This window comes from Trametes versicolor (genome assembly GCF_000271585.1).
Source record: "Trametes versicolor FP-101664 SS1 unplaced genomic scaffold TRAVEscaffold_12, whole genome shotgun sequence".
Taxonomy (NCBI): Eukaryota; Fungi; Basidiomycota; class Agaricomycetes; order Polyporales; family Polyporaceae; genus Trametes; species Trametes versicolor.
The window spans coordinates 1,311,506-1,334,853 of record NW_007360332.1 but is presented as its reverse complement, the minus strand read 5'-3'; the positions used below and the strand labels follow the sequence as shown (position 1 = coordinate 1,334,853).

General features: G+C 59.5%; 5 protein-coding genes across 5 annotated transcripts; 2 read left to right on the top strand and 3 right to left on the bottom strand.

Moving 5' to 3' along the window:
* Positions 1 to 1,420: 1,420 nt before the first annotated feature.
* On the bottom strand, positions 1,421 to 2,344 carry TRAVEDRAFT_99591 (uncharacterized protein; the record flags this gene model as incomplete). Its single annotated transcript, XM_008045669.1, has 1 exon — positions 1,421 to 2,344. A coding segment is annotated over one exon (924 nt), but the record flags the coding sequence as incomplete, so codon positions are not given.
* Positions 2,345 to 6,291: 3,947 nt separating this feature from the next.
* TRAVEDRAFT_133959 (uncharacterized protein) lies at positions 6,292 to 7,616 on the bottom strand (the record flags this gene model as incomplete). Its single annotated transcript, XM_008045668.1, has 6 exons — positions 6,292 to 6,378; positions 6,441 to 6,528; positions 6,588 to 6,694; positions 6,751 to 7,069; positions 7,135 to 7,258; positions 7,319 to 7,616. The coding sequence occupies 6 exons, from the start codon at positions 7,614 to 7,616 to the stop codon at positions 6,292 to 6,294; spliced, it is 1,023 nt and encodes a 340-aa protein (XP_008043859.1).
* Positions 7,617 to 8,503: 887 nt separating this feature from the next.
* Positions 8,504 to 9,516, top strand: TRAVEDRAFT_74833 (uncharacterized protein; the record flags this gene model as incomplete). The annotated part of the gene is made up of 3 exons (XM_008045667.1): positions 8,504 to 8,969; positions 9,024 to 9,073; positions 9,134 to 9,516. Exons 1-3 carry the CDS (start codon positions 8,935 to 8,937, stop codon positions 9,514 to 9,516), a joined length of 468 nt encoding a protein of 155 aa, XP_008043858.1. The 5' UTR covers positions 8,504 to 8,934.
* Positions 9,517 to 12,388: 2,872 nt separating this feature from the next.
* On the top strand, positions 12,389 to 13,863 carry TRAVEDRAFT_31655 (uncharacterized protein). Its single transcript, XM_008045204.1, has 3 exons — positions 12,389 to 12,613; positions 12,666 to 12,865; positions 12,923 to 13,863. Exons 1-3 carry the CDS (start codon positions 12,461 to 12,463, stop codon positions 12,984 to 12,986), a joined length of 417 nt encoding a protein of 138 aa, XP_008043395.1. The 5' UTR covers positions 12,389 to 12,460; the 3' UTR covers positions 12,987 to 13,863.
* A 7,249-nt stretch (positions 13,864 to 21,112) lies between these two features.
* Positions 21,113 to 21,582, bottom strand: TRAVEDRAFT_52687 (uncharacterized protein; the record flags this gene model as incomplete). The annotated part of the gene is made up of 3 exons (XM_008045325.1): positions 21,113 to 21,346; positions 21,396 to 21,439; positions 21,501 to 21,582. 3 exons carry the CDS (start codon positions 21,580 to 21,582, stop codon positions 21,113 to 21,115), a joined length of 360 nt encoding a protein of 119 aa, XP_008043516.1.
* Between the last annotated feature and the right edge of the window lie 1,766 nt (positions 21,583 to 23,348).

Here is a 23,348-nt window from a genome sequence, read left to right as displayed (position 1 = left end):
CATTCCCCTGGCCAGAGCTGCAGCACTTCTCGATATCGTGCCCAGTGGAAAATGACAAGATCTACGCCCACCTGCCCTCCACGCTCCACACGTTGGGTCTACAGTACTTTCCTCATGTATCTATGCTTTCGTCCAACTTACGGGCCCCGGAACTGCAGTGGCCTCTCCAATCGGCCTCCGCATTACTCGGAATCTTGCGCCAGTGTGATCTCCCCCACTTGCGCTGCCTCGAGCTGGAGTACCGCGAGGACCACGCGGAGGACGAGCTGCTACGCTATCTTCGCTTTGCCTTTCCAGCTCTCACGCAGCTGAAGCTGCGGAGGTATCGTCGCGAGGGCGCCTACGGTGCCGACGTGCGGGTAGTGCGTGCTCTCTCTTACTCCACTCGATCTTGCCTCTCACCCAAGGGACACAGGAGCATCTTGCGTGCGCCGTTGGGGCTCTCCCACACCTCTCGGATCTCTCCCTGCACCTCGACAACGTCAATGTCCAGGAGAGCAGCACGTCCCCGTGGAACGGCGGATTCGGCCACAGCGCCCTCGAAATGGCGTACTATCAAAACGCGCTCGACGACATCGCAAACGCGGTCGTGCGCGGGCTCGGCGCCGCGACGTCGCTGGAGACGTTCAAGCTCCTGCGGCCGCCGAACTACTGGCTCCCCTCATTGTGGATGCCGTATCGCATCGAGCGCGGGGAGGGGCCGCCTCATGCGGTGTGTCTTTCGGTGCGCATCGCTGAGCCGCCGTTGTTTGTTCTTCTCGCTGATGTCTTGATAGAGGATGTAACACTTTCCTCGAAAAGCCCGATTTGGGGAGCGATCAACATACGGTAAGCAGGAGTGGACATCATGCGTTTGCGTTGTGAGAAGCATATATACCAGACATCGGGGCGCAACGTCTATGGGATGTAAGTGCGGGCTCGCTGTAAGCCTACAAAGACGAACAGTCATCCCGCGAAGAGTCATCTCGGCGAACGAACACCACTGTGCGCCCCCGCGATGCACACCCCAGGAAGACACCGCATCGCGCGCGCGGGCTCCTCGCCCGGAATGACATGGTATTCCCTCCAAACGGATGCAATGTCAAAGTTCTCTGGAATCAGCAGCGCAAACGTCTCCATCACAGCTGGGGTGCCCGCGAGCCCCCGCGCGACGGCGTCCGCCGCCCTATCGAGCGTCTCCTGGAACTTGTGGACCAGGTCCTCCTCGTGGCCGTGATGGAGACCCCGCACCACCCTGGTATCCGGGGCCTCGATGTTGTCCAGGTATAGAGAGAGGTGCAGGTGCTGCGGAAGACTCCCAAGCACGTGCGCAATATGCTCCTATATCATGTAGTCGGGAAACATGAATATGAGCGGTCTCTATTGTCCAGAAGCGCGAGGGAATACCTACCACTTGCACGTCGGCCATGTGCATATCTGGCCGGCGATACCTCCGCACTTTCAGCTTCCGGAGCGCGGGGAAGGCGGCGCCCAGGTGGTACAACAACTCGTCGTCTTCATCGTCTTCGCGGTACTCCAACTCGAGGCTGCTGAGAAGCGGCAGTTTGCAGCGGCGTAAGATCTGCAGCAGGCTAGAGGACTGGATAGGCCCCGACACACCCTCGGCCCCGTACTGGCGGTATTTTGAGGTGACGTGGGGGAAACATTGTAGGGTCAGTGTGCGCAGCGTGGCAGGCAGGTTCGCATATATCCGGTCTTTGTTGACCGGGAAGGACACGGTGAGCTCCTGCAGTTCCGGCCACGGAAACGTTGATTTGTAGCGGAGGGGCCAGAGAGGCGTAGGGGGAGACTCCGCAGGTTCACTCAGCTTCAAGTCGAGGATACGCAGGCGAGACATGTGGGCGAACAACGCGATGATGGGTAGAGGGGGGTCTCCGACGGTACGGGGTTCACCGCGGAGCCGCAGTTCGCGGAGGTTGGGCCAGTCGAGGGTGGTGCAGATGGCGCGAAGCGGGGCGATCTCGGTCGTGAGGACCAGTCGCTCCATCGTCTTGTGGACACCACTCAGGACGACCGAGATAGCGTGCTCCTCCCCATCCCCCGGGTCATATAACGTGTTATGTGGGCGGCGGTCATTCAGTATGTGTTCGAAGGACGTCAATGGGGCGGGGCAAGCGAGATGAACATCCTCCTGCGGCGTTTTGGGAGCGAAGTGGTGGAAGCGGACTGAGAACTCTCGGAGCTGTGGAAGAGAAAGAATGAACTGGAGAACCGGCCACGGGATACCGTGAACAGTCCTGTATTCTAGGCCAAGGGTGATCGAATGTAACTTGGGCATATGAGACAACGCGTTGCGTAGGGTAGGCCCGTCGTAGATGCCGCACACCAGTGGATGTGTCGTGAATCTAAGGGCTTTGCGATTCGGGTGCGAGGGGTATCGCGCATAGAAAATCCCTTCCCAAGGCATGTCGGGGCACTTGTCATTGAGGTGCAAGGTCCTGCGTAAGTGCGTCAGAGCTCATGTATCGAAGGGGACTGGTAAGTGAACCGTCGAAATGATACCTGACATGATGCCACACTGTTTTCGGTAGGAATGCGTATTCGAGCATCCGTTCAGACGAAACATGGCAATGTCGAAAGAGTATTGGAAGACAAAGCTCTCTCAGATGCTTGGTAGTTCTGGAGAGAGGTAGCAGAGTCTGTTGAGAGAGCTCCGCCAGTATTATCGCCCACACGTCGTCGTCCAACGAAGGGAAGCTTTAGGTGTGTTTTCTGAGAACATCTGCACAAACGAAGCTCTGTGAGCTTACCCGATCGTCTGCCGTTCAACACAAATGGCAGTGGACATCGATGGGACAGAGAGCAAGGTGCAGATGGGGGAGCGAGAGACGCGGAATTGAAGTAGGTATGCACGAGTCACTCGAGCTCACTCGGCCCCGCGGTATGCTGTGGCAGTGTTCCGAACAAAGTTTAGACCTCTCCGGCATCCCCGCTGGCAGGTATGCAAGAGACTCGCACCCCCTCTAGAAACATCGACGCGTTCATACTAGGCCCGAGGAGATTTGGGTGTTGTGGACGAGATCAATGAGTGCTCCGAGTCAGAGTTCGTACCGCTGACATTTTCCGAGAACGTCGTATACCCGTGACATTCGGTTGTAATACATATATGTATACAAAAAGCACACATTTGAAGCGTCCTCCAAGCCTGCAATCCTCCAGATGGACGACGTTTGTGTAAAAAGATACTATCCAGCAACTTGCATACTCACTACGTACCGGTCATAACACAAATCAATTTGACTAGCTGCGTCAGACTGGAAGTGGACACCATATTCTCGGGCCCCGGCACTTGAAACACGTTGTCAAATGATATGCGCCTGAAAAGACGAGATGTCAGCGCCGCGGATGAACACTATGCGTTCATCGATACTCAACCCAAAGAGATATCGGGCGAGGGGGCTCCGTGTCCCTCCGCACAGAGTCGAGGAAGGGCGCTGATCGGAGCGACAACGCAAAAATCTCCACACGGCGCCGAACCCTCAGGCTCAAGCAAAGGCGTCTGCAACTGTCAAACCCCTTAGTGCGAGTAGGGGGCAGTCTTCCGCTAAGGAAGGATGGGTCCGCCGCTATGTGGAAAAGTGGCGAGTATGTACGGTTACACACGGACATATAGTTAGCCTACGCTCAGACGCCAAATTCCCCAATGCTGTAATCAGGTTGGTGAGCCTTCGAAGTCCGGCGCTCGGCATGATCATATTGAATGCACTCACATAACGTGAAGCATATTCCGACCTAGTAGGAGACGGTTTGGATCTCGCCATGCACATCCGGAGGCGCTTGTCCGGTTTGCCCTTGGTCGGTTTCGAGACCCTTTTCCTCCACCGCTGGTTCGCCCTCCAAGTCGGCTTCTTGCCCACCGTCGAGCACACTGGCCACTGATTCTCCTGGAAGCGATGCGCCAATAGATCCCAGGACCCTCGATGCGAATTGCAGCGTACTACCATTGGCGTCACCGTCACCCGTCGACTGTGTGCCGCTGGGATGCTGGCCGAGGGCCTTCTGGTTCGCGGATTGGAGTGCGAGGAGGAAGCGGCAGGTGAGGATGGCTACCAGGCTGCGGGTGCTCACATATGAGCGACTGGAAGGTGGGGTCCACACTTTGTACGTACGGGTCTACAAGCAGTATCAATGGGCTGACTGGCTGAAGAACGTCGTTAATCTGTTGTGCACATACTCTTAGTGGGCGGCGTAAGACAGCATAATACTGATTAGAACCCACCGAAAGGAGCGTGAGGGCGAGGTGAATTGTGTTTAAAGTGGCGAATACCCTAAATGATTCTCCCTTAGTACGAATTGTCCCTCGGGAGTTGATGTCAACATTACAAGAAGTAGATTGTGCCTGATTATCGGGACTGGCGTAAGTATGTCAAATTCAATGGGAGGAATGATGGACCTGTCTACTGACCATTTATTATTAGAATGCTCCCTAGTGAGGATAGAGACCATCTAGTAGCGATTGCTAGGCCCATGATCCCGGAGCGAAAAGTCACCATGACCACAAGGCTATCTGCAATGATAACAGACGCGCGGGACGCAATAGTGGCTACCGATAGGCCCACAGCGATCAATAGAGTCGTGTACTAGACCGTAAAGTAGTCTGAGCGGACTTACTACTGTGTGCAATGTCAATAGTGGCTGGAGTCTGAATGCATGATGGTGACGTTCGGACTCACAACACAGACATTTGAGGCGTCAGGTTGGAACCTGTGGCGCACCCAAACACGGGAAGAATGACCCCCGTTATGCCTTGCGCAAGTATCCACTGTTTATACTGGTCAGACCTCTGCCATGGTAAAGAGTCGGGTTCTAAGCATACCGCGTTTACAACAAAGGGACCGAGCGCTAGGACAAAGACAATAGCTGCCAATAGCCAACTCATCTTGCTCAACACGAGAACGCGTAGACCGGATACCGCTGAATGTTGATCGTGTTGTTGACCCGGAGAGGAATGAATGTTAGAAGGCTTCGCATGAGCATTCACGTTCATCTTTGACAAACTGTAGGCTTACCAGCCCATATAACATACTGGGAGATATTTATTATCGCCTGGGCAGTGATGGCTTTTGTACAGCTAGGTAGTTTGAACTTGATGTTAGCCCAAGTTTTGCTAGTAGATGACCCCATCGTACGTCTTTAGGGCATAGCGGAAGTTAGTATGAACACCACAAGTTTAAGATATCGTATGTGTTGCGTACCTTGTCTGACATAGGCGCGTACGTCGCTGCGCTGAGGGCGTAGCTCAGCAATGCTAGGTAGCGCACCATCAGAAACAACACCGTTGCGCCCGTCGGCTTGCGTCTCCAAAACAACGTGACTTCGCGATCGAATGTGATCAAGTATTCGTACGCAATCATCGCTAGCAGATACGAAGTCTCAGGTCGCTGTAAGTCACTGTCGTTTGAATGGGCACGCACTTGTCCCGACCATCACAAGGCAGGTCTGTGGGAAGCTACGTGAGGGCGAGGCGGTAGCCAGATGAGAGGGTGCTAGTGAGACGAGGTGCGGTAAATCGAGCGTACGCTGACACAAAAATTTGAGCAAGTGCATCTCCGCCTACCGGAGCGGACATGACGAAAGACGCGATACGGGGGCGAGGTTATGAGGTTGTTTGGGTGAAGAGGAGTTGGCGGTCGGAAGATGAGGAGGCTCAGTAGGAAGAGCACGCCGATTGCAGACTGGATGGATGATACCTGGTTAGCTCGAAGTCAACTTTGTATTTGTGCAGCGACAGAAGCTCGTCAGCAGGATTCGTTAAGAAACGAAAAGACGCTTTGAGATTCTGTTGCACTTGACACCATTCGACGGTATTCTCAGAATTAGCGCAAGGTCTGTAGTCGGGATTCAAAGCTTGAACCGGCAGGGGCAACACTGTTGACGAACTCGCAATGAGGATGAAACTGCATCATGGTATCAAAATTGAACTCACAATGGGGATGGAACAGCGTCATGATAGATCAAGTCTCGAGAAGGGGGCCTCTCATGACATCGGCTGTTGTCTGAACGGCGCCATGGTCTACTAGGACCGGTATTTCTGAGCGCGCAATCAAATTATCAGACAAATTCCTGCAGTTCTGTTCGACCGCAAGAACAGAGAAGCATCTGGGCTTCTTCACAGCTTCAGTCGAAGCGCGGACGCCCACATGAACATCCTGCGTGGGGATGAAAACTGATATATACATAAAGGGGTGCTGGACGTCGTCAGAGTCGCAGGCGGGTTGCCCTCAATACTGGATAGTTACGAAGCGAAGCAACGTACTGGGCTAACAAGCAAACGTCGCGCGCCACCAGCACTCACAATCGACTGCGCACTTTGCCACCCTCAGCGTTCAGCGCGTTCCAGAGCGCATTAGCGAGCCCCTCCGGCTGCATCTGCGGTATCTGTGATAACGGCCCGTCATCAGCAGACCGAAACAGACACAACGTCGCACGTATGCGCTTACCAGATGCCCCGCCCCCCGAACACGCTGGTCGGACGCGTATTTGCCCTGCGCCCCCTGAGACATGACCGTCTGCTTCAGCTCCTCCGACCTGCGCAACAGCTGGGTAAGCACCCCCGTCATGCGGCAGGCGAGGGCAGGACTTACAACACGGAGTCCACTATCTCGCCCCAGATGAAATGCACAGGCATGGTCGCGCATATGTGCGGGAGGTAGCGGTACGCCTTCGTGCGCCCGAGTCGATCGCGGAAACTAGCCTGTACGCGTCCGACGTTAGTATTGCCCTACTAACTCTGAGTCGTAAGGGACATACCGCTTCCTGCGCTTTCGAGCACGTCAGCGTCACGCCCTCCGTCTTGTCCGGATGCTCCGCCGTCGGCAATTCGCGCAGCCCATGCTCGACATACAGCTTCAGCACGCGCGGATCCCACCTCTTCCACGCCGGCCGGCCGCTGAACTGCGCCCACGCCTCCTCGCGGCTCGGCCACACGTCGCGCCTCTTCTCCGCGCCCTCGAGCAGGGGATTGCGCGGGCTCCCAGCGACGATGTCGATAGTTGCCGGCAGGATCATCGGGTCGACGAGGATGGTGGCGACAAAGGGGAGTGCGGGCTGGTACGTCTGCGAGAGGATTCTTCGGGGCATCGGGGTGTTCAAACCTCCGGTGAGGTGCGCACAACCCTTGGATGGAGGACTCACATTCCGGTCGCGCCCATGGAGTGCCCGACGCCGACTAGCTTGCGTGTGGAGAAGTCGACGTCGACGCCCGTGCCGAGTCCTGCGAGGAGGACGTGCACGGCACGGGCGTACTCTTCCCAAGGGACTTGCGACGATGCCCTTCGTATGAGCGCAGCCAGTAGGATGAATATGGGGGAGGACATACAAATGGGAACATATCCCCACTGCAGCGTCTTCTCGTTCAGCTTCGCGGCCTCGCCGTGGTTGGGCGCGTCTATGCACCACGCGTCGCGTATCTTTACCTTCCCAGAGCCACGCAGGAGAGCGAAGAGGTGTTCTAGAGTGGGTTCGAAGTGCTCCTTGTGGTAGCCCGTCGCGTGCGCGAAGACGAGCGTGAGTGCCTCCGGATCGTCGCGCGCGCAATCAGAGGACCAGTACTGGCGAGCGGTGACGAAAAGCGGGAAAGCAGGGCGAGGATCTAGCACATACGACTTGTTCTCCATAGCGGTTCTGTAGCCGTGCGGGAGAGCTAAGGAGACAGGGGCACCAGACGTGGATGGGCGTAGAGGTTTAAATCAAGAGCCTCGGCGAGCTGCATAAGCCGGGCCGTGTGGTCACTTGTTATAGCGATAGTTCTTGTCCCTGAGCGCACTGAGGCAGTTCACGTATCGCACCATAGCGAGAGCGATAGGCAGACATGAACAGGAAACAGTTTGAACGCGGTTGAGAGGAAGATTTTGGGAAGAGGGAAGAAGCGGAGTGAGTGCGCGGTGCCGGGACCATAATTGAATAGGCGCTCAAACTCAAGCTCAACCGTGACATCTCCGAGTCTGAACCTGTCTGAACACACTCGAACGCAAATTTTGTCCCTCGCTCTCACCCAGTGCTGCTCCTTGAGCGTTTCGAAACGTAGGACGGGCAATAAAACGACAGCTGCTGGAAACGACAGCAATGCCATACCGAAGCATCAGGGCAAATCTGACGCGGGGTTAGGGGCTCGCGCGCTGGACTCCGTGCGAATCGGATTTCTGCGCTCGCTCACTCTGCCGCCGCGTCTTTCCCTCTCGCTGCGACCGTCCAAGACGTCCGGGTGTGTCTCGCGCTGCGTCTCCGGAGCAACGATCTTGCCGCCTGCCCTGTGCTGCTGTCTGCTCGTCTGCCGCCGTCCCCGCTTCTTTCCTGCCCTCCCTCGTTCGCTCCCGTGCTGTCCGCTGTGCATCTCGCAGCATCATCCACACACACTTGCCCGATCTTATCCCGCCGTCCTCTGCGCCAGAACTCAGTCACACGAACAGACAGCTGGCATTTATTGTGCTGTAATGATCCAAACCCGCTCGTCCCGGCTCATGATTCTCACCAGACACTCGACAGGCATGCTACACGCCCCATACAAAAGAGCATGCCGCCCGCGCTCGTTCTGCGCCCGCCATTCGACCTGCATCGTCGCAAACGACGCCCACTAATGTCCCACCGTGCTCATGCTGTCACTGGCACATACGAGACTCATCAGGAATCGTACACAGCGCTTCGATCTCGAATCTGACAAACCCATCAGCCGGTCCGACACGATCTGCGCCCGCAATGCCCGGGCAGGCGTCTGCTATGGGTGGCCTGCGGACGCTTCGTGCCGTCTGCACACGTCGATGGCCGCTGCAAGAACGACATCGGCACCTTGTGCGAGCTCGAATGCCAACGCCTGCGCACTGACGAAAGCGCCGCACGCGTCCCGGGCCTGGAATCCCGCCCACGGGATGGCGACCTCCGGCCAAGCTCCAGCAGCGACCCAGCGATGTGCCGAGTACCTGCGCGCGCCATTTAACGATGAATCGATGCATGGCTGCATGCACCGTCGTCTGGTGCGTTTTGAGCTTGCACCCTGACGAAACGCGCTGACGGTGTCGGTTTTTCAGCCCTGCCGCGCGTAGAAATGCCATTCGCACACGCTATATGCATCACCTCGGTATGCACTGCTACGAGTAGGCTCGTATGGCCCATGTTGACCACCCACGACAATTCCAAGGCCGTACGACGACGCCAGCCGCGGGCACACCGCGCCGTCCTCATGGCCGAGCCGCCGACACGACGTGCCCCCGCGCTTCGACAGCGCCCTCGGGCCACTGGCAATCGAACCTCAAGTCGTGTACGACCCTCACGGCATACACCCGCACCATTTCCGCGCCATCCGAGGAGATGGAAAAACTCGTCATATTCGCAGGCCCCAGCCCATACTCTCCCTTCCCGCCACCGCCCCGCGGCCGTCCCGCCTCCTACAGCCCCGAAACTCAGTACGCACACGACGATACACCCCCACGACCCGCGCCACCGCTCAGAATGCCCGCGCGCCGCCCCGTTCGCCCCAGACAGCCTGACGCATCCCCGCCCCACACCATATCGTCGCCCTAGCGCGCCAACGACGCCCCGTGAGCCGCTCAAACCGCGACCGACAGCTCCACTCACCTGGACGTACGTACACGCCCAGTTGCGCGGCGATCGGCGCACAAAAAATCCGCGTCGCCGCGGCCAATTTCATGAGCGCCCGCCTGGACCCGGTCGTGCTACGCCCGCCCTGCGCGCGTCCCGCCCACCAGCGCCTCGCGGTTTTACCGGCACGGTCGTAGGCATGTCCTGCGGCGGCACCTGCGTTCGCAGAGGCGTCTGCCGAGTTTGTGTCTGGACGACCGAGCGGGAATTTCGGCCGTTTGGGGGGGGGGCAGACGCGACGCACTCGCGCAAGACGCGCCGTTGCGCGAGGGGCGGTGGCTGCTGCTGCGCCGTGCTCCCCCTTGCTCCCCCGTCGTCGTCGCAGGTTGTGGGCCGAAGCTATGGGGGAGGAGGCAGAGTGGTGAGTTCGGGGATCTGGCGTGCGCGCACGGGGGATCTGCTCACCTTGTGAGTTAGCAGCAGCAGCAGCGCGACAGACGAGCCACGGCAAGACCAGACGGGAGGCCAGACAGCGAGGGGCGACGACGAGAGCGGGGCACGGCGGTCAGACCCCCGCCGACGCCTGCCTTTAATACACAGACCGCGCACGCACGGGCCACCGCCGCGCCGCGCCCGTGTACACAACCCCACGTCTCGCCCGTCGCAAGCGTCGGCTGCGTCTCCGCGTCTCCGCGCCAAGTTCCGTCCATGCCGCATCCCCGGGGTGACCCACGGTCCGTGTCTCGCCAGTGCAAACATATTGTGATTACTCACTCCCGTCCATCAGCCGTCCCTTGCGTCCTGCGCACCGCGCGTTCCCCACAAAGACGGCGACACGGCGCTCGCCGGCCGCCGACTGGATACGATCCTGCGACATATGTGTCCTTGCGCCGCGTGAGATGCGTCCCAGATCGACGGGACAGCCCGCTCGGGTGCAATCTCGTCGCGGCCACGCGGCCTTGCCGCCTTACGCCGGGACGAGCGCATCGGCGGGCGGAGGGACGGTCTCCAGCCGCGCGGACTGTCGTCCCCTACTCGAATGAATTCTTTTCAAAACGTCGGTGGCTGTTATGCACGCCTGAGGCAACACAACACGCGCGGCTGGAGGGAGGGAGAGCCGTGCACGGAGCGAGTGGAACACGCAGAACATCGCAGGGTACGACCCCGGCGTCGACAGGCCCGCCGCGGATAGCACCACGACGTGCGTACACAATGCAGAGCAGTCCGCTCGCACGTATACGAGGACGCCGTCGTGCTCACACACGTCTAGACACCAGTTCGGTGCGTCGCCGCCGCAGACAAACGGTGCGCCGTATGACTTTGGCGCGGCGTTCATGCCTGGCAGCTCACCCAGGCCAGCGGCCCTGCGCCCGCACCCAGACTCGCCACTGCCCTTGCACATCACGCCGCCGGCCCTCGTGAGCACCGCAACGAGCAGTATTGAGCTGAGGCGCGTGCATGCAGCGCGGAAGGTGTGCCGCGGCGCCATTCGCATCGTCTCCGGCGATATCATGTGCTTCCCTCGCCGAGCCTCGTCTCCCACCCCGCCCGCGCCGCGTCCTTCGGCATACGAAAATGTGCGACACACCCCGACATCGGCGCGTCGCGTCCAAGTGCGTGGGGACGACGCGGAGGTCGGCTCGTGCGCAAGATCCGGGCGGACGGCAGACAACGGGGACCCGCAGATACGACGGCGTGGACGCCCCTCCTTGCGGCGTAGACGGCGCGTAAATGCACGGCGCACTGTTCTGCGTGTGCGGCTGGCCGTAGAGATGCGCCCGGCGCGTAGAGGGCCTTTGGTCGAGGCGTTCTTTGACCGGCGGCCCACATGCACACCCAAAATCGACTTTCAGGCGTCCGCATCGCGCCGTGGAGGCTCTCAATCACGATCCCGCATGTCTTTGCACCAAAAGCGATGTACTACGTGCAGTTTCGGCGTGATACGAGCAGACAAGTCCTTGCTGCCATCGGTTGATTTCATGTGCATTTGCAATGAATCTCAGTTTCTGTGCCTCTCGTCCTTCGTACGCCGCCTCCCTTGTCTACCTGCGTTTCCCTGTCGACTGGCGGACTGCCCACGGACACTCCAGCCGCGGCACGGTTCCCCAGCACCCTCGGAACGACGCGTATGCTTGTTGCGAATATACGCGAGGTACATCATTCGCCTCGCTCAGCGTTGCACTCGATGGCCGGAGCTCACAGATCGCACACGACCCTGCAGCCCACGACAACATCTTCAGGCCGCTCTCCCGCCTGCGCTCGCCGTGGTGGGTGTCGTGGAACCCATCCGTTCGCGATCGCCAAGCAGTTCTACGTCTGCGGGCCCCCGCCCGTGCACAGAATCGGCTCTCGCGAGTGCACATCGCACCCCGGGGGCCCGGAGCACCGATATCGCACACACATGCACCACAACGGGTGTGCTATGCGGAGGGTCGGTGCGATACGGGCACGACAAATTGGGCATCAGCAGGGGATTTCATGTGTGTTTAGTTTGAAACACGAATTCCGGCCCATCTGCGCGACGGGCGACCACATCCTTCTACGTGCGCGCTCCTGCGAGCACCCTCGACACGCCTGAGGGGTATCCGTGTGCGTCTGGACGGTTTGAATAAATTTCGGCAGGATTCCTTGCGATATGGGCGGCATGCGGGCGGATTGGCCGTCTGCCGCAAGCTCCGGGGCATCGTGGGGGCGCCGGAATGGGGTGTCCTCATCTCCGAAGTGTCACGCACGCGGCATGGCATGAGTTGCGAATGTGTGAGGTACGTGGCTTGCCTCGTAGCGTTGGCGGTCGGGACTCTGATCTGACACCATTCTCACACAGCACTGCTCCCCAAGCCCGTCCCACGCGGGGTTTCTCTCGTCTCCTGCCCGCATTTTGTGGGGGGTTTGGGCGGGAGATAGTGCAGCGGACACGGGCAGAGTCATGGCGGTGGACGACGTCTCGCGAGCTCGGGGCGCGTGCATGCGGGGATGCTTCGGACAAATTGGTTCTCGCTCTGTGGGCCTCCTCTCGCGCGTGTACCTTCGGGAAGCGGCAGCGGCACCCACCGCATCTCCGTCTCTGCGGCGTGTGTCCGTGTGTGCGCCGCGGCCCTGCGCCCTCGCCTCCGAGTCTCGCACCCCCCAAGCCTTCCCCGCACCGTGACGACGCGAGGGCGGACACAGCACACCCGCGCCGCGTCGCCGATGCCGTCTTCGCGCCCAGGGCTTTGGTCCCGAGTTGTTGGGGTGGGGCGGCGCTGTGGTTGCGCGCCTTGGCCTGGCATGCGCGATGCGCGTCGTTGGCGTGTCGAGACGCGGGCGAGCGTGGAGGGCGGTCGAGCGGCGGGTGAGTGCCCGAGTCCTGAGTGGTAGAGGTCAATAATTGACTGGCTCGTGCTCGTAGGAGATACTCCGGCCCCGCCTCCTTCAACACTTCGAGAGCAGAGGACAACACGTCCAAGGACTGAGTGAGAACGACGCTCGAAACCCCGAGTGGCCAATGCTGTAAACTGACGGGATGGGGTTCGTAATAGCGGGCTGCTCGGGCAGGGAGTGACACTCGCGTCCCCTCTGCCGCTCGAGGCAGAGACTCGCCAAGGCCAGAGCAAGCTACTTCCAGGGGTGGAGCGGGAATGCGCCGCTCACGGCCTTCGCGTACACCGGCAAGCGCGATGTAGCACGCTGTTCGCGGGGCGCCGTCGCATCGACTCTGCCCCGGCAATGTCGTCGAGCAACGGGGCGCAAATGTCGCCTGCGCCGTCTCGCGTCGATGTCTCGCTTGTTAGGCCGCCGCACACCCCGTCACCGCCGTCTCCAAGTCAGTCCCAGGCCCCGGACGCGACGCGCACGCATCCGTCTCCCGAGGCGGCGGGAGGCACTCGAGCACTCGCCCGGGCGTCCTGTACGTGTACGTGCACGTCCCTCTGCACGTCCTGCATCTCCTACACACAATACACCCCCGCCCTTCCCTCGCAGCGCGCGTCTTCGGCCGCAGGACAGACAGGCCCTCCCCCATGCGTGCGGGACGCGCAGATCTCGCGTCGAGAGACCGAGACCGAGACCGAGACCGAGACGGCGGGCACCGACGCGCGCGGAAGTGTTTCGGCGGACGCGGATAGCGTAGTGCGTTGCGAGGGAATGCACCCGCTGCGTCCCTGGGCGCGCGTCGATGGCTGCGCGCCGCGTACAAGGCGGGGCGGCCCCCTTGCGCAGGCGTGTGCCGCCTGGTTCGACGCACGGCGTGGGCACTGGGTGTGTAGGTTCGGGCGGGTAGTAGTATCTAGACGGACGTTCGAGGGCAAATACTGTATTTTGGGAGACAATTTTGTAATGTACATGAAGAGTCGAAATACACATCGTAGACGTGCGAATGTGGCCCTTCCTGACGCGGAGTAGATCGCGAGCTCGCCGTGTGGCCGTCGTGTGCGTCCAACGACCCTCGCGAGCACCCGATAGGGCCGTACTTGGCCGTTACGAATGCGAGTAGCCGGAAATCTTGTGCATTCTGGGCGATGCAGGCTTCTGGCGGCGCAGAAGCACGGTGAAACGGTTTGGGCATCTCTCCGAATGCACCCGGGATCCCCAAAAATCGTAGACTGGGCTCGCTTGCATCGCTCGCCATCGTTGGGGACGACCGTGGCCCTGGACGATGTGCATCAATATCGCTTCCGGAGAGTGGCAGGCTATGGTCTCGTACCTTCTCCCGATACAGCGCGCCGGCCTCGCGTAATGACATCCAGACCGCGGAACTGTGCGCAACGCAGAGTATTCGCTCGCGTGCGTGAGATACAGAAGCTTTCGGCCCTGTGTGGACGTGCGCGATGTCGATCCACGAAGGCGGCCGTACTCAACGGAAGAAGGGTCTCCGCTCGTTTCGAGCTTGAAAGCGGACACACAATTGCGCCGTTCGCGATACAAGTATTTACGACGCGGTGGCGGCGCCGTGTGCACAGAACAGATATTGATTGTATCATGGCGGCGCCGGCCCGACTCGCGTATTCTGGGATTTGCGAGCATCTGGTAATGCGGACGATTAGCGGACGGGATAGTGGGCCGTGTACGTACCTCCGAAATTACCTAGGCTCGCCCCTGCGCGTTTATCGAGCTCGCTTGCGCCTGTCGTCATCGCGGAGAACGCCCGCGGACCTGCTGGACACATATTCAGTTCGCTTCCGAAGAGCTGGTAAGCAGCGATGGCGTACCTGTTACACAGACGAAATGGCGATTCCGCATCATGACGTCCAGACCGTGGTGCTGTTCGCCGCGCCGCACGGTACAGGTTATGTGCCGGTGTGTATTGAACTCGGGAGTCCACGGCTTGAGTCTGGCTGATTTATGGAGTGGCTTGGTCTATCCACAGAGGACATACTGAAAGGAACACTAGTTCAGAACTCGAGCAGCTTGGCCGTAAGCGGCTGCCGAGTATAGACGATGACCTTACACACCGGCTGCCTCTCAGCGTACACAAATGGCCGTCCTACATGGTCTCCAAGACGCCGAAGAAGACGTCAAGCGAGACTTCCCGAGGCCGCCGCGCACATTTGAATATTCTGCCGTCATTGCGACCAGATACACCACGGCGATTAGGCCCTATTCACGAAACCGGAAAAGATATTTGAAACTCACGGGTGGGCGGCGCTCTCCGATGCTTCGGGCAGACGATAGCCCAGCCTCCCGGACCGTGTTGGGCTCGTACTTGTGCTATGCCCGCTGTCGAGGCCCATGCTGGGAAACAACCTTTTGTAGAGTGCGTACCTGCGCGCCCGGCAAACTATCGCTCAGGAAAGTCAGTCTAAAGCTCTCAAGAAGCCATCGAAATGTGTACAAACTCACCCACGAGGGGACGGGAGGCCAACAGCCCACGAGAAAGGACTCCCTCGTTTAGGTTCCGGGCCGCTCGTTATCGCACGCGAAGGCTAATCCAGAGGGCTGTTCACGATGGTTCTCGCTCGGACCCTGCAAGTGTGGAAGCGAGGCTCGTTTAGCTATCGAGATGCGAAGGTACACACTAAATCGCACCTCCTGCCGAGACCAGACGGGTTTCCTACGCCACCGTATCGAGATTCGCGCTTGATGTGCAGACTCCGCGGGGAACGTAGGCTTCACGAATTACGAGAAGGTTCCATGGAACCGCCCCACGGCGGACTGATGTACAAGGGCTCGTAGTCGATCTACGAAGTCTTGCAAGAGGACGACGTCAGTCTGGAGCGGTAATCGCGATACACAAGCAGACGCACCGCACCGCGAGAGCATTCGCAGGCACACACAAAGACCACATGCACCGACACGCCGTAACGCGTGCGTAACTCCGTGATCGAAGATTTCGATTCCCGGGAAGCAAGGCTTCCCTGCGATGGCGCGCGCGCATTGAATATTCGGCCAGAGCTGTCGCGAGAGACGGTAGACCTAGGCGCGGAGATCAGTACGAATTAGGAGGCCCAACTTGAATTGATAGTAAACAAGCCTGTGGACACTGATTCGTCAATTCCGTTGGAAACCGGCTGCTCAACGCACAGCAGCCCTCGTAAATGATATTCATATCATACACAACGCTGTCTTCAGGCTCGTATCTGTGTGCGTGAGCTGCAGCGATCCTAGCCCGTACGTGCAAGCGTCCAACAGTGCCATTAATTCACGGCGATGACAGTACTCGAAGGAAGTGCGTAAGCAAATCGTTCGAAACCCAAAACTCGGACGCAGATAGCTACCAGGAAGGGAACAGCCGCGTGAACCGAGCGCGTCGTATCGTGGAGATGCCGCGGGATCCGTATATCCTAGGAGTTACAGGCTTCTGGCAACGCGGAAGATTGGCGAAAGTACAGGGCGGCGCACGTACCTCTGGGTCATCCAAGACCGTGTATCAGCCCCGCCGCTTGAACCTGCTCCGGAGGAGATGGACCGTGACCCTGAAGAATACGAAGTCAATTCGCTACCGAACTTCTGGGAGGCTGTAACGGCATACCTCCTACGGAGAAAGATTCGTGTCCTCGCTTGAGGACGCCCCGCCGCCCGGCCGTCATGCTGCTCGTAAAGTGCTGCTCGTGAAGCACAGGCCGAGCGCACGCTCTATGGCCTCGACTGTGGGTGCTGCTCGACGACGAGTTGGTATAGTTGGTTAACAGAGGGCATGGTGAACGGAAGACTCGCCGACTCAATTCGAAACCTTCGCCGACGGAACCATACACGGTGCAAGCGTCTGCGCCGGCGAGTAGACCGATCTCTCTAGCGTGCACTGAACACCTAAGATCACGGAAGAATGCCCGTCATAAGCGGTCGCCAGAACGCCCAAGCAGGCGTGGATAGTGACCACACGGCGACGTCGCGGAACCGCGTACTCTCCTATCATCGCAGCGGATACCATGCGCTACTCATAGGAACGAAACGTGGTGCGAGAACTCACCTGTGAGCCGCACCCAGAGCCGCTTCAGCAGGTCATAATTCTGTCTCACTTCTGTCTGCTATCGAGAGGTCTCCGAACTGAGGGGACTCGATTTACGATCGCACATCGCAGACGGCAGGCTATGATCACTGCAGAGCAAGCGTACAGGAAAGTCAGCATATCTGGACGTCACTCAGATCTGCACGAGTACCCACGAACGAATCGGAGATGGTCACATGGAGACTGACATTTGGGGCAGTACGCGATCACTCTCACCACCCTGCAAGTATTATCAGCGATAGGCTCATCCAGCCGACGAGAAGACATCGAAACACACCTCCTGCCGGGGCTGGGCGCGTTTCTTACGACACCATATCGAGATTTGAGCGGGTGACAGCCTCTGGGCGTGAATCTTGGCTGCACGAGCTACGGAGGCCTGTACTAAGCTTTCAAAGGGCAGACTATGTATCATGTGGGCCCATGTGCGATGTACAAAGACATGCTAGAGGAAATCAACGGCATTCAAATGCGAGCTTCTCTCAGAGACGATAGACAGAACCGCACCGCGAGAGCTCCCCAGGCACGCACCCTGGCCGCCACATGCGCCGCAACGCGAGCGCAGTCCGAACAATTTCGGTCTCCAACGAGCCCCGAGAAGCTTGGCACAGAAATTTCCCGCGTTGCGAGCGCATTGGATATTTGGCCGGCGTCGTTTCTACCGATGCAGGTGTCAGCTCTGGACATGAAGATCAACAAGGGGGAGCCTACCTGTGGCGAGTTTAGCGGCGGATCCGACATCCCAACGCACAGGATCCCTAGCATATGTTTTTATTGCCTTCCAGCCCTCAAACCGTCTGCCATATACTAGATACGCAGCCCGCCGCGAAGATGCACATTTGCGTCCCTTACGTGCGCAGTGTCGTATCTCCAATAGATCTTGCGGAGGGGTCGTCGAGTGCACTTGCGTACCCACAGAGCAAGTCGAATGGAGTCGGCGAGGCGTGTCGCGCAGGCGTCGCGGAGGGCCGGGCGCGCGAGACGGGCCGGAGTACGCGAGCGTGTACGCAGACGTGCGGACTACGGGTCTCCGTTGATTCTGGTGCACGGGAACAGGCATATACGAGCGGTGGCGGCGGCGGTGGCAGGGCTTGAACTGCCTCACGAAGGTCATACCATCAATGTGGGCTATTCCGTGAGGACGGACTAGGCGTGCAGGCGCAGCTAAGCATCAGGGGCGATCAATAGGCAACACCCGCCGTGAGATCATGGTGGGTACACGTACCAACGTCGCACACTGCCTCGATTCCTATGCAGTCCACGCGGATGGTTGAAGCGGTATCGGAGATCTGGCTTCAAAGCTCTCCTAGCCGTACGAACTACAAGCGATGGTACACGCTGAGAGGCGAGATCCCGGCGCGCGGAGAGTTTGGGAAGCTACGGGCTGTGGCAGGGCGGAAAGAATCGCAATTAGCGGAGCGGCTAAGACGTGAAACCATGCGTGAAATGGCGTACCTGCCGGCAGTCCTACAATTTCCGGGGCCATGGTTCGGACGGCACATCGCGAGCGTGGCTGGTGCAAGGTGAGGACCGCCGCGCGAGGCCATTATGAGAATGGACGGGTTCGCAAGTGCTGCAAGATGTCGACTCGGAGTCCCGACGTGCATGCACCAAATTGGAGATACGGGCGCGGACGAGGTGTTCCCTCCTTACTCGATGCTATTTTTCAAACCGTCAAGCGGATATGTAGCTGTCCGACGCGCGAAAGGTGCCAGCCTAGACTCTAGGCCATCGCTTGGAATGGCGGCTTTTCTCAAACACGTGGAGCAGTTACGAAGGGTTTTACTCGCACTCCGGTGCGGCGCCTGCGCCTATGCGCGAGTGCTCTGCTAATGTAGTCAGCACACTGACTCGCAGGATTCGGTAGCAGACTCGCCTACGTCGAGTCGTGCCTGGGGCAAAATCCGCCCACGCCATCTGGGCGTAACGGCTGCGGACGACCGTTGTGACACGCCGTACGTAGCGAGCTCTCTCCCGCAGAGAAACAGGCGGCGCGGCCTGGCAAGCCAACCCTACCCGAGATCGAGTGACCGCCGTGCGCCTACCCGTTCCGGCCGTTTCCGCTCTTTTATATGGACTGTTTGCGAGACGTCAGCCTTCTCCTTCGCACATCTCGCCCCACACTCACCGTCGCTCCCCATGTCAACGCACTACAACCCCATCTTCATCGACGCTACTCCGACGCTCCGCGAGGACGATCGTCCCCCGCCGACTCATCGTACTCGACTTCGACATGAGATTTCGGGCTTCCTGGTCGGGAAACTTCGTGAGTAACGGTCCGTCATACGCCGTACACGAGAAGCTCACCATGTACAGGCGAGGTGTCTGGCAACGAGGATGCGCAGATGCACTACGCCGCGAAGTCCTACGCCAGCGAGACCGTAGTCAGAGACCGCTGCAAGATCCTGGGGTGGCCAGAGGACATACCGTTCAAGCCCCTCAGTGAGATCCGCGGCGGCGTCGGCCCGCTCCTCGAGCTCCGCCGGCGCTGGAACCTCCCGGACGGCCACAAGCACAAGCTCCGTATCGAGCGCGCGACGCACGAGGACGCCTTGGCCGCCGCGCGCGACCACACCAGCGTCCATCCGAACCCGTTCCAGCTCGAGCAGGAGCGGAAGGAGGCGGCGCGCCGTGCGAACTTGAAGGCCGCAGCGAACACGATGTTCGTCGCGTCGTACACATGGCACCCTAGCGACCTCCGCTTCTTCGGCATCGAGCTCACCACCACGCAGCCAGTCGGGAAGCGCAAGCGGAGCCAGAGGGTGGACACGTGCAAGCGGCGCGCGAGGGCGTCGGACACCTCGCACCAGGTGCGCAAGAGGCTGCCGATGCGGGGCATCACGAGCATGCGGTATGTGATACCTGGGCTGGACGGGGCGAGCGGCGGTGGTGACGGGAGGGCGGCGAAGAGGGCGCGGCTGGAGGACTGCCCTGTGGACGACCCTATCACGGAGTTTGAGCTGTCGACCGAGTTTGGCGGGCGGCTCTCCATCCACTAGGTGTCCGAGTCGAGCTAGGGTGGTACATCGATCTATGCGTTGTTTCGTTACATTACAATTCACTAGTTATCAGTCTTCGAGCTCGAGCAGAGGGCACGGCGTGATGACGGGAGCTCGACGATAGTGGTGGACGTCGAGAAGAGAGACGCTCTCGAGCCGCGGGGAGGCGTCGGGCGCTCTGAATGGCACTGCTTTCCTAATATGGCACACTTCGTTAGATCGCCGCAAACGTCCTCGCGCCGCTCTCTATCGATTTCGCATCTGCGCCGCATATCGAGCCTAGACATGCGCGTACCCTGAGCTGGGCGTGGAACGTGGAGAAACGGGCATGTCCCTTGGCGGACTGCGGGCGTGATCGGGATGGGCGTAGACGTCTAGCAACCGTATCGCCGACACTCGAGCAGGGACAAACGGCAGCTCGGAGACGCCAGAAAAATACACGGTGCGCGGAGAAGATTGGCGCGCTTGGTGCAGGTTGGATACTGCCGAGGGGGACAAATATAACACCCAATATGGGCCAATCATTCAGACAGAATCAGCCAAGGAAGAGGGCGGGATGAGCAGGAGATCTGCCCATCCCAGCCAATTTCTGTGGCTGGTTCTGTCTACTAGTGTGCTGTGGACAGAGCGACTGAGCAAGTGAGTGAGTCAGAAAACGTGAGCATCCCTGAGGAAGCCGTGGCAGGCAATCGGGTGCAGGACCCTGAAGTGAGCGAACTCAGTCTGGATTCCCAGCATCAGCACCCCTCACACCGGGCTGTTAGATTGGGAAACCTATTACGTGCTAAGTACAGGAAGATGCCGGTCGCACCATCCACGGTTCGCTTGTGCGGAGCCGTGGATGGCCTTCTCTACCGCCCTGGAACAGCCATGCCTGGGCCTTCGCCCTCACCTTCACCCACCGCCCACATTCCCACTCCTTCCCTCCCTCCCCTTTCCATCTGCCGCTTGAGCACATCATACGCACCGCCGCCGTTCATGCGGACGAGGGGTGAGCCTGGATAGGTGAGTACAGCACTCCCAGGCCATCTGCAGCAGTACTCACTGAATTTCGCCGTGCAGCTCGCAGATGGCAGCGTGCGCGGTGATCCTCGCAAGGAACAGCGTCGGCAAGGGATGTGTGCCGCCAGCTGGGGCACAAGGGTGCATTCCTGTGAGTTCAGCCCAGATTGGCAGTGAACGAGACGAGCGGGGCGCTGATACAGAGCTTCATCGGGCAGACAGATGGGAGGCAGCGCAAGCAGTAGCACAGGACGTCGGCGCGCGCCGCAGGCCCTGGCAGATAGAAGATAGCAGTGGGCGCGGGGCACGAGGAGGACGGCGGGCCGGGTGGTTGCGGACGGTCCGACGGGAGGCCGACTGACTTTGACGGGACTAGGACAGCGAAGACAGACTGGCCGTGGTGAGTTGAAGTTCTTCTAAGCATGATCTACACGACTTACCTGCTCGTCGAACTTCGTATCGGCTCGCAGATAGCCACACGCAGCTGCAGCACGAGCATGCGGGCCATGCGATCATGCAGACGGCCAGTTGCCCGTATGACTTACTTGCTCGTCGAACTTCGTATCGGCTCGCAGATGGCCGCGCGCCGCCACGGCGCGAGCCCGCGTCGTCGAGGCAGATGTTCATGGGAGACCACTGGCTGGAGACACGAGAAAATGCACCCGCGGGACGCCCAGATGGAGCACTGGCAAGCTCGAATTCAAAAGCACACATCTCGAACAGGTGAGCATCGAAGGCTTAGATTTGCAACTTGGACTCACTCGAGCACCGCAGGTCGGAGGCACGGCACGCGATCCCGTGCACACGGAAACGGCAGCAACCACGCGAGCAAAAGGACGCCCGGCGGCACGCACAAGGCGCGGGAGCATTCGTGCGAATCTAAAAATCGTCTAGGTAAGCCCCAGAGTCGTTCTCGCGTGTTTCCTGTTGCTGAAACGGATGCCGCAGGTGGCCGAAGAGAGTACGCGAGCGCCAGCGTGAGCATCCCAGGAGAAGAGTCGGCGCGCGCGAGGCGGGCGGGCGTTGTGCGCAGGTCAATTCGCGCAGTCGCGGGCTCGCGGGCTCGCGGGAGAGGCAGAGAAGACAGCGTAGAATTGGCACTAGTGCAAGTGAGTTCAGGATATGTCCACGAGAGCCAAAGACGAGGTTCCTGACAGTTTCGCCATAAGGCCGCGCGAGTTCGCAGACGCCGGCGCGCGAGATTCCGGGCAAGACGGGTGGAGACAGTGCACAAGTACCACTGGCAGCGCGAGTGAGTTCTGTAGACGTTCACGAGACCGATATACGAGAGCTCTTACATTTTCGCCCTCAGGATCCTAAGACGAGGCCTCCCGAGTAAGGCGGAAGGCGCGAGCTCGAACACCCAGGTCCCAGGGCAAGATTGCCGGTAGCCACGCGAGTTCGCAGACGCCGGCGCGCGACGGGAGAGTCGGACAAGGCGGGGGCGTGTCGCACAGCACAAGTACCAGGGCGAGTGAGTTCTGGACAAGTCCTCGAGAGCGATTGACGAGAGCCCTTACAATTTCGTCCTCAGGTAGCACAGAAGAGGCACCCCGAGATGCCGCGCGAACTCGAGTACTCCAGGACAAAGCCACATAAGTTCGCAGACGCCGGCGCGCGAAGAGAGACTGTGCACGAAGGTTCCAGCGCGCGAATGGCGACACAAGTGAGTCCAGACTCAGTTCACGAGTACGAGACTATCTGACAGCACCAAAGACCATAGACGAAGCCGAAGCCGCACTCAAGAACACGCAAGGCGGACGCGGGGAGTCGGAGATGGCGGCGGTGTGGGTGCAAGCCGAGAGGCGGTTAGCGAGGTTGTGGGCGCGGAGATGGATGCGGGCGCCTCTGGGTGCGCGGGCGAGGTGCATGTCCGAATTTCTTGCTGCAAACGCAGAGATTTTCCCTGTCGCGATAGCGTCGAGCAGAAGAGCTGTAGTGCTCGTTTAGAGCGCATATAGTCAGGTTCTGCCCGAGTGCACGCGTTCTGCACGCCCCGTTCGAGTGTCCTCAGCGTCCCGTGAAGATGTCCCCCTCCAGACGTCCCCCTACAGACCGCCTCCGTCGAAATGCCTGTCTGGTGTTCGTCCGGAGTCCGTAGATATTCGCCTGGCAGTTTCTCGCCTCGCAGTCGAGACGCGGTGTCGTGACACGACGCGCGCCGCCGATGACCAATATTACGGTAGGATGGACACTGAAGAGGAACTCACCATGAGGGTAGAGCAGCGTAACATCATCGAGAAGGTAGCAGCTCGACGTCAGCCTTGGTTTACGGAGGCCATGACCTTCCACAATACCAGAGCGCGCAATCAGGTTCTCAGACACAGGTACATTGAGTTCTGTCCAACTACGAAGATGGAGAGACATCTGTGCTTCTTCACAGCCTCAGTCAA

Coding starts and splice junctions, on each gene's coding strand:
- TRAVEDRAFT_31655 (XM_008045204.1), top strand. CDS start 12,461: ATGGCGGTGGACGACGTCTCGCGAGCTCGGGGCGCGTGCATGCGGGGA. Junction 12,614..12,665: donor CGTCTCTGCGGCGTGTGTCC/GTGTGTGCGCCG, acceptor GCACCCCCCAAG/CCTTCCCCGCACCGTGACGA. Junction 12,866..12,922: donor GGAGGGCGGTCGAGCGGCGG/GTGAGTGCCCGA, acceptor TCGTGCTCGTAG/GAGATACTCCGGCCCCGCCT.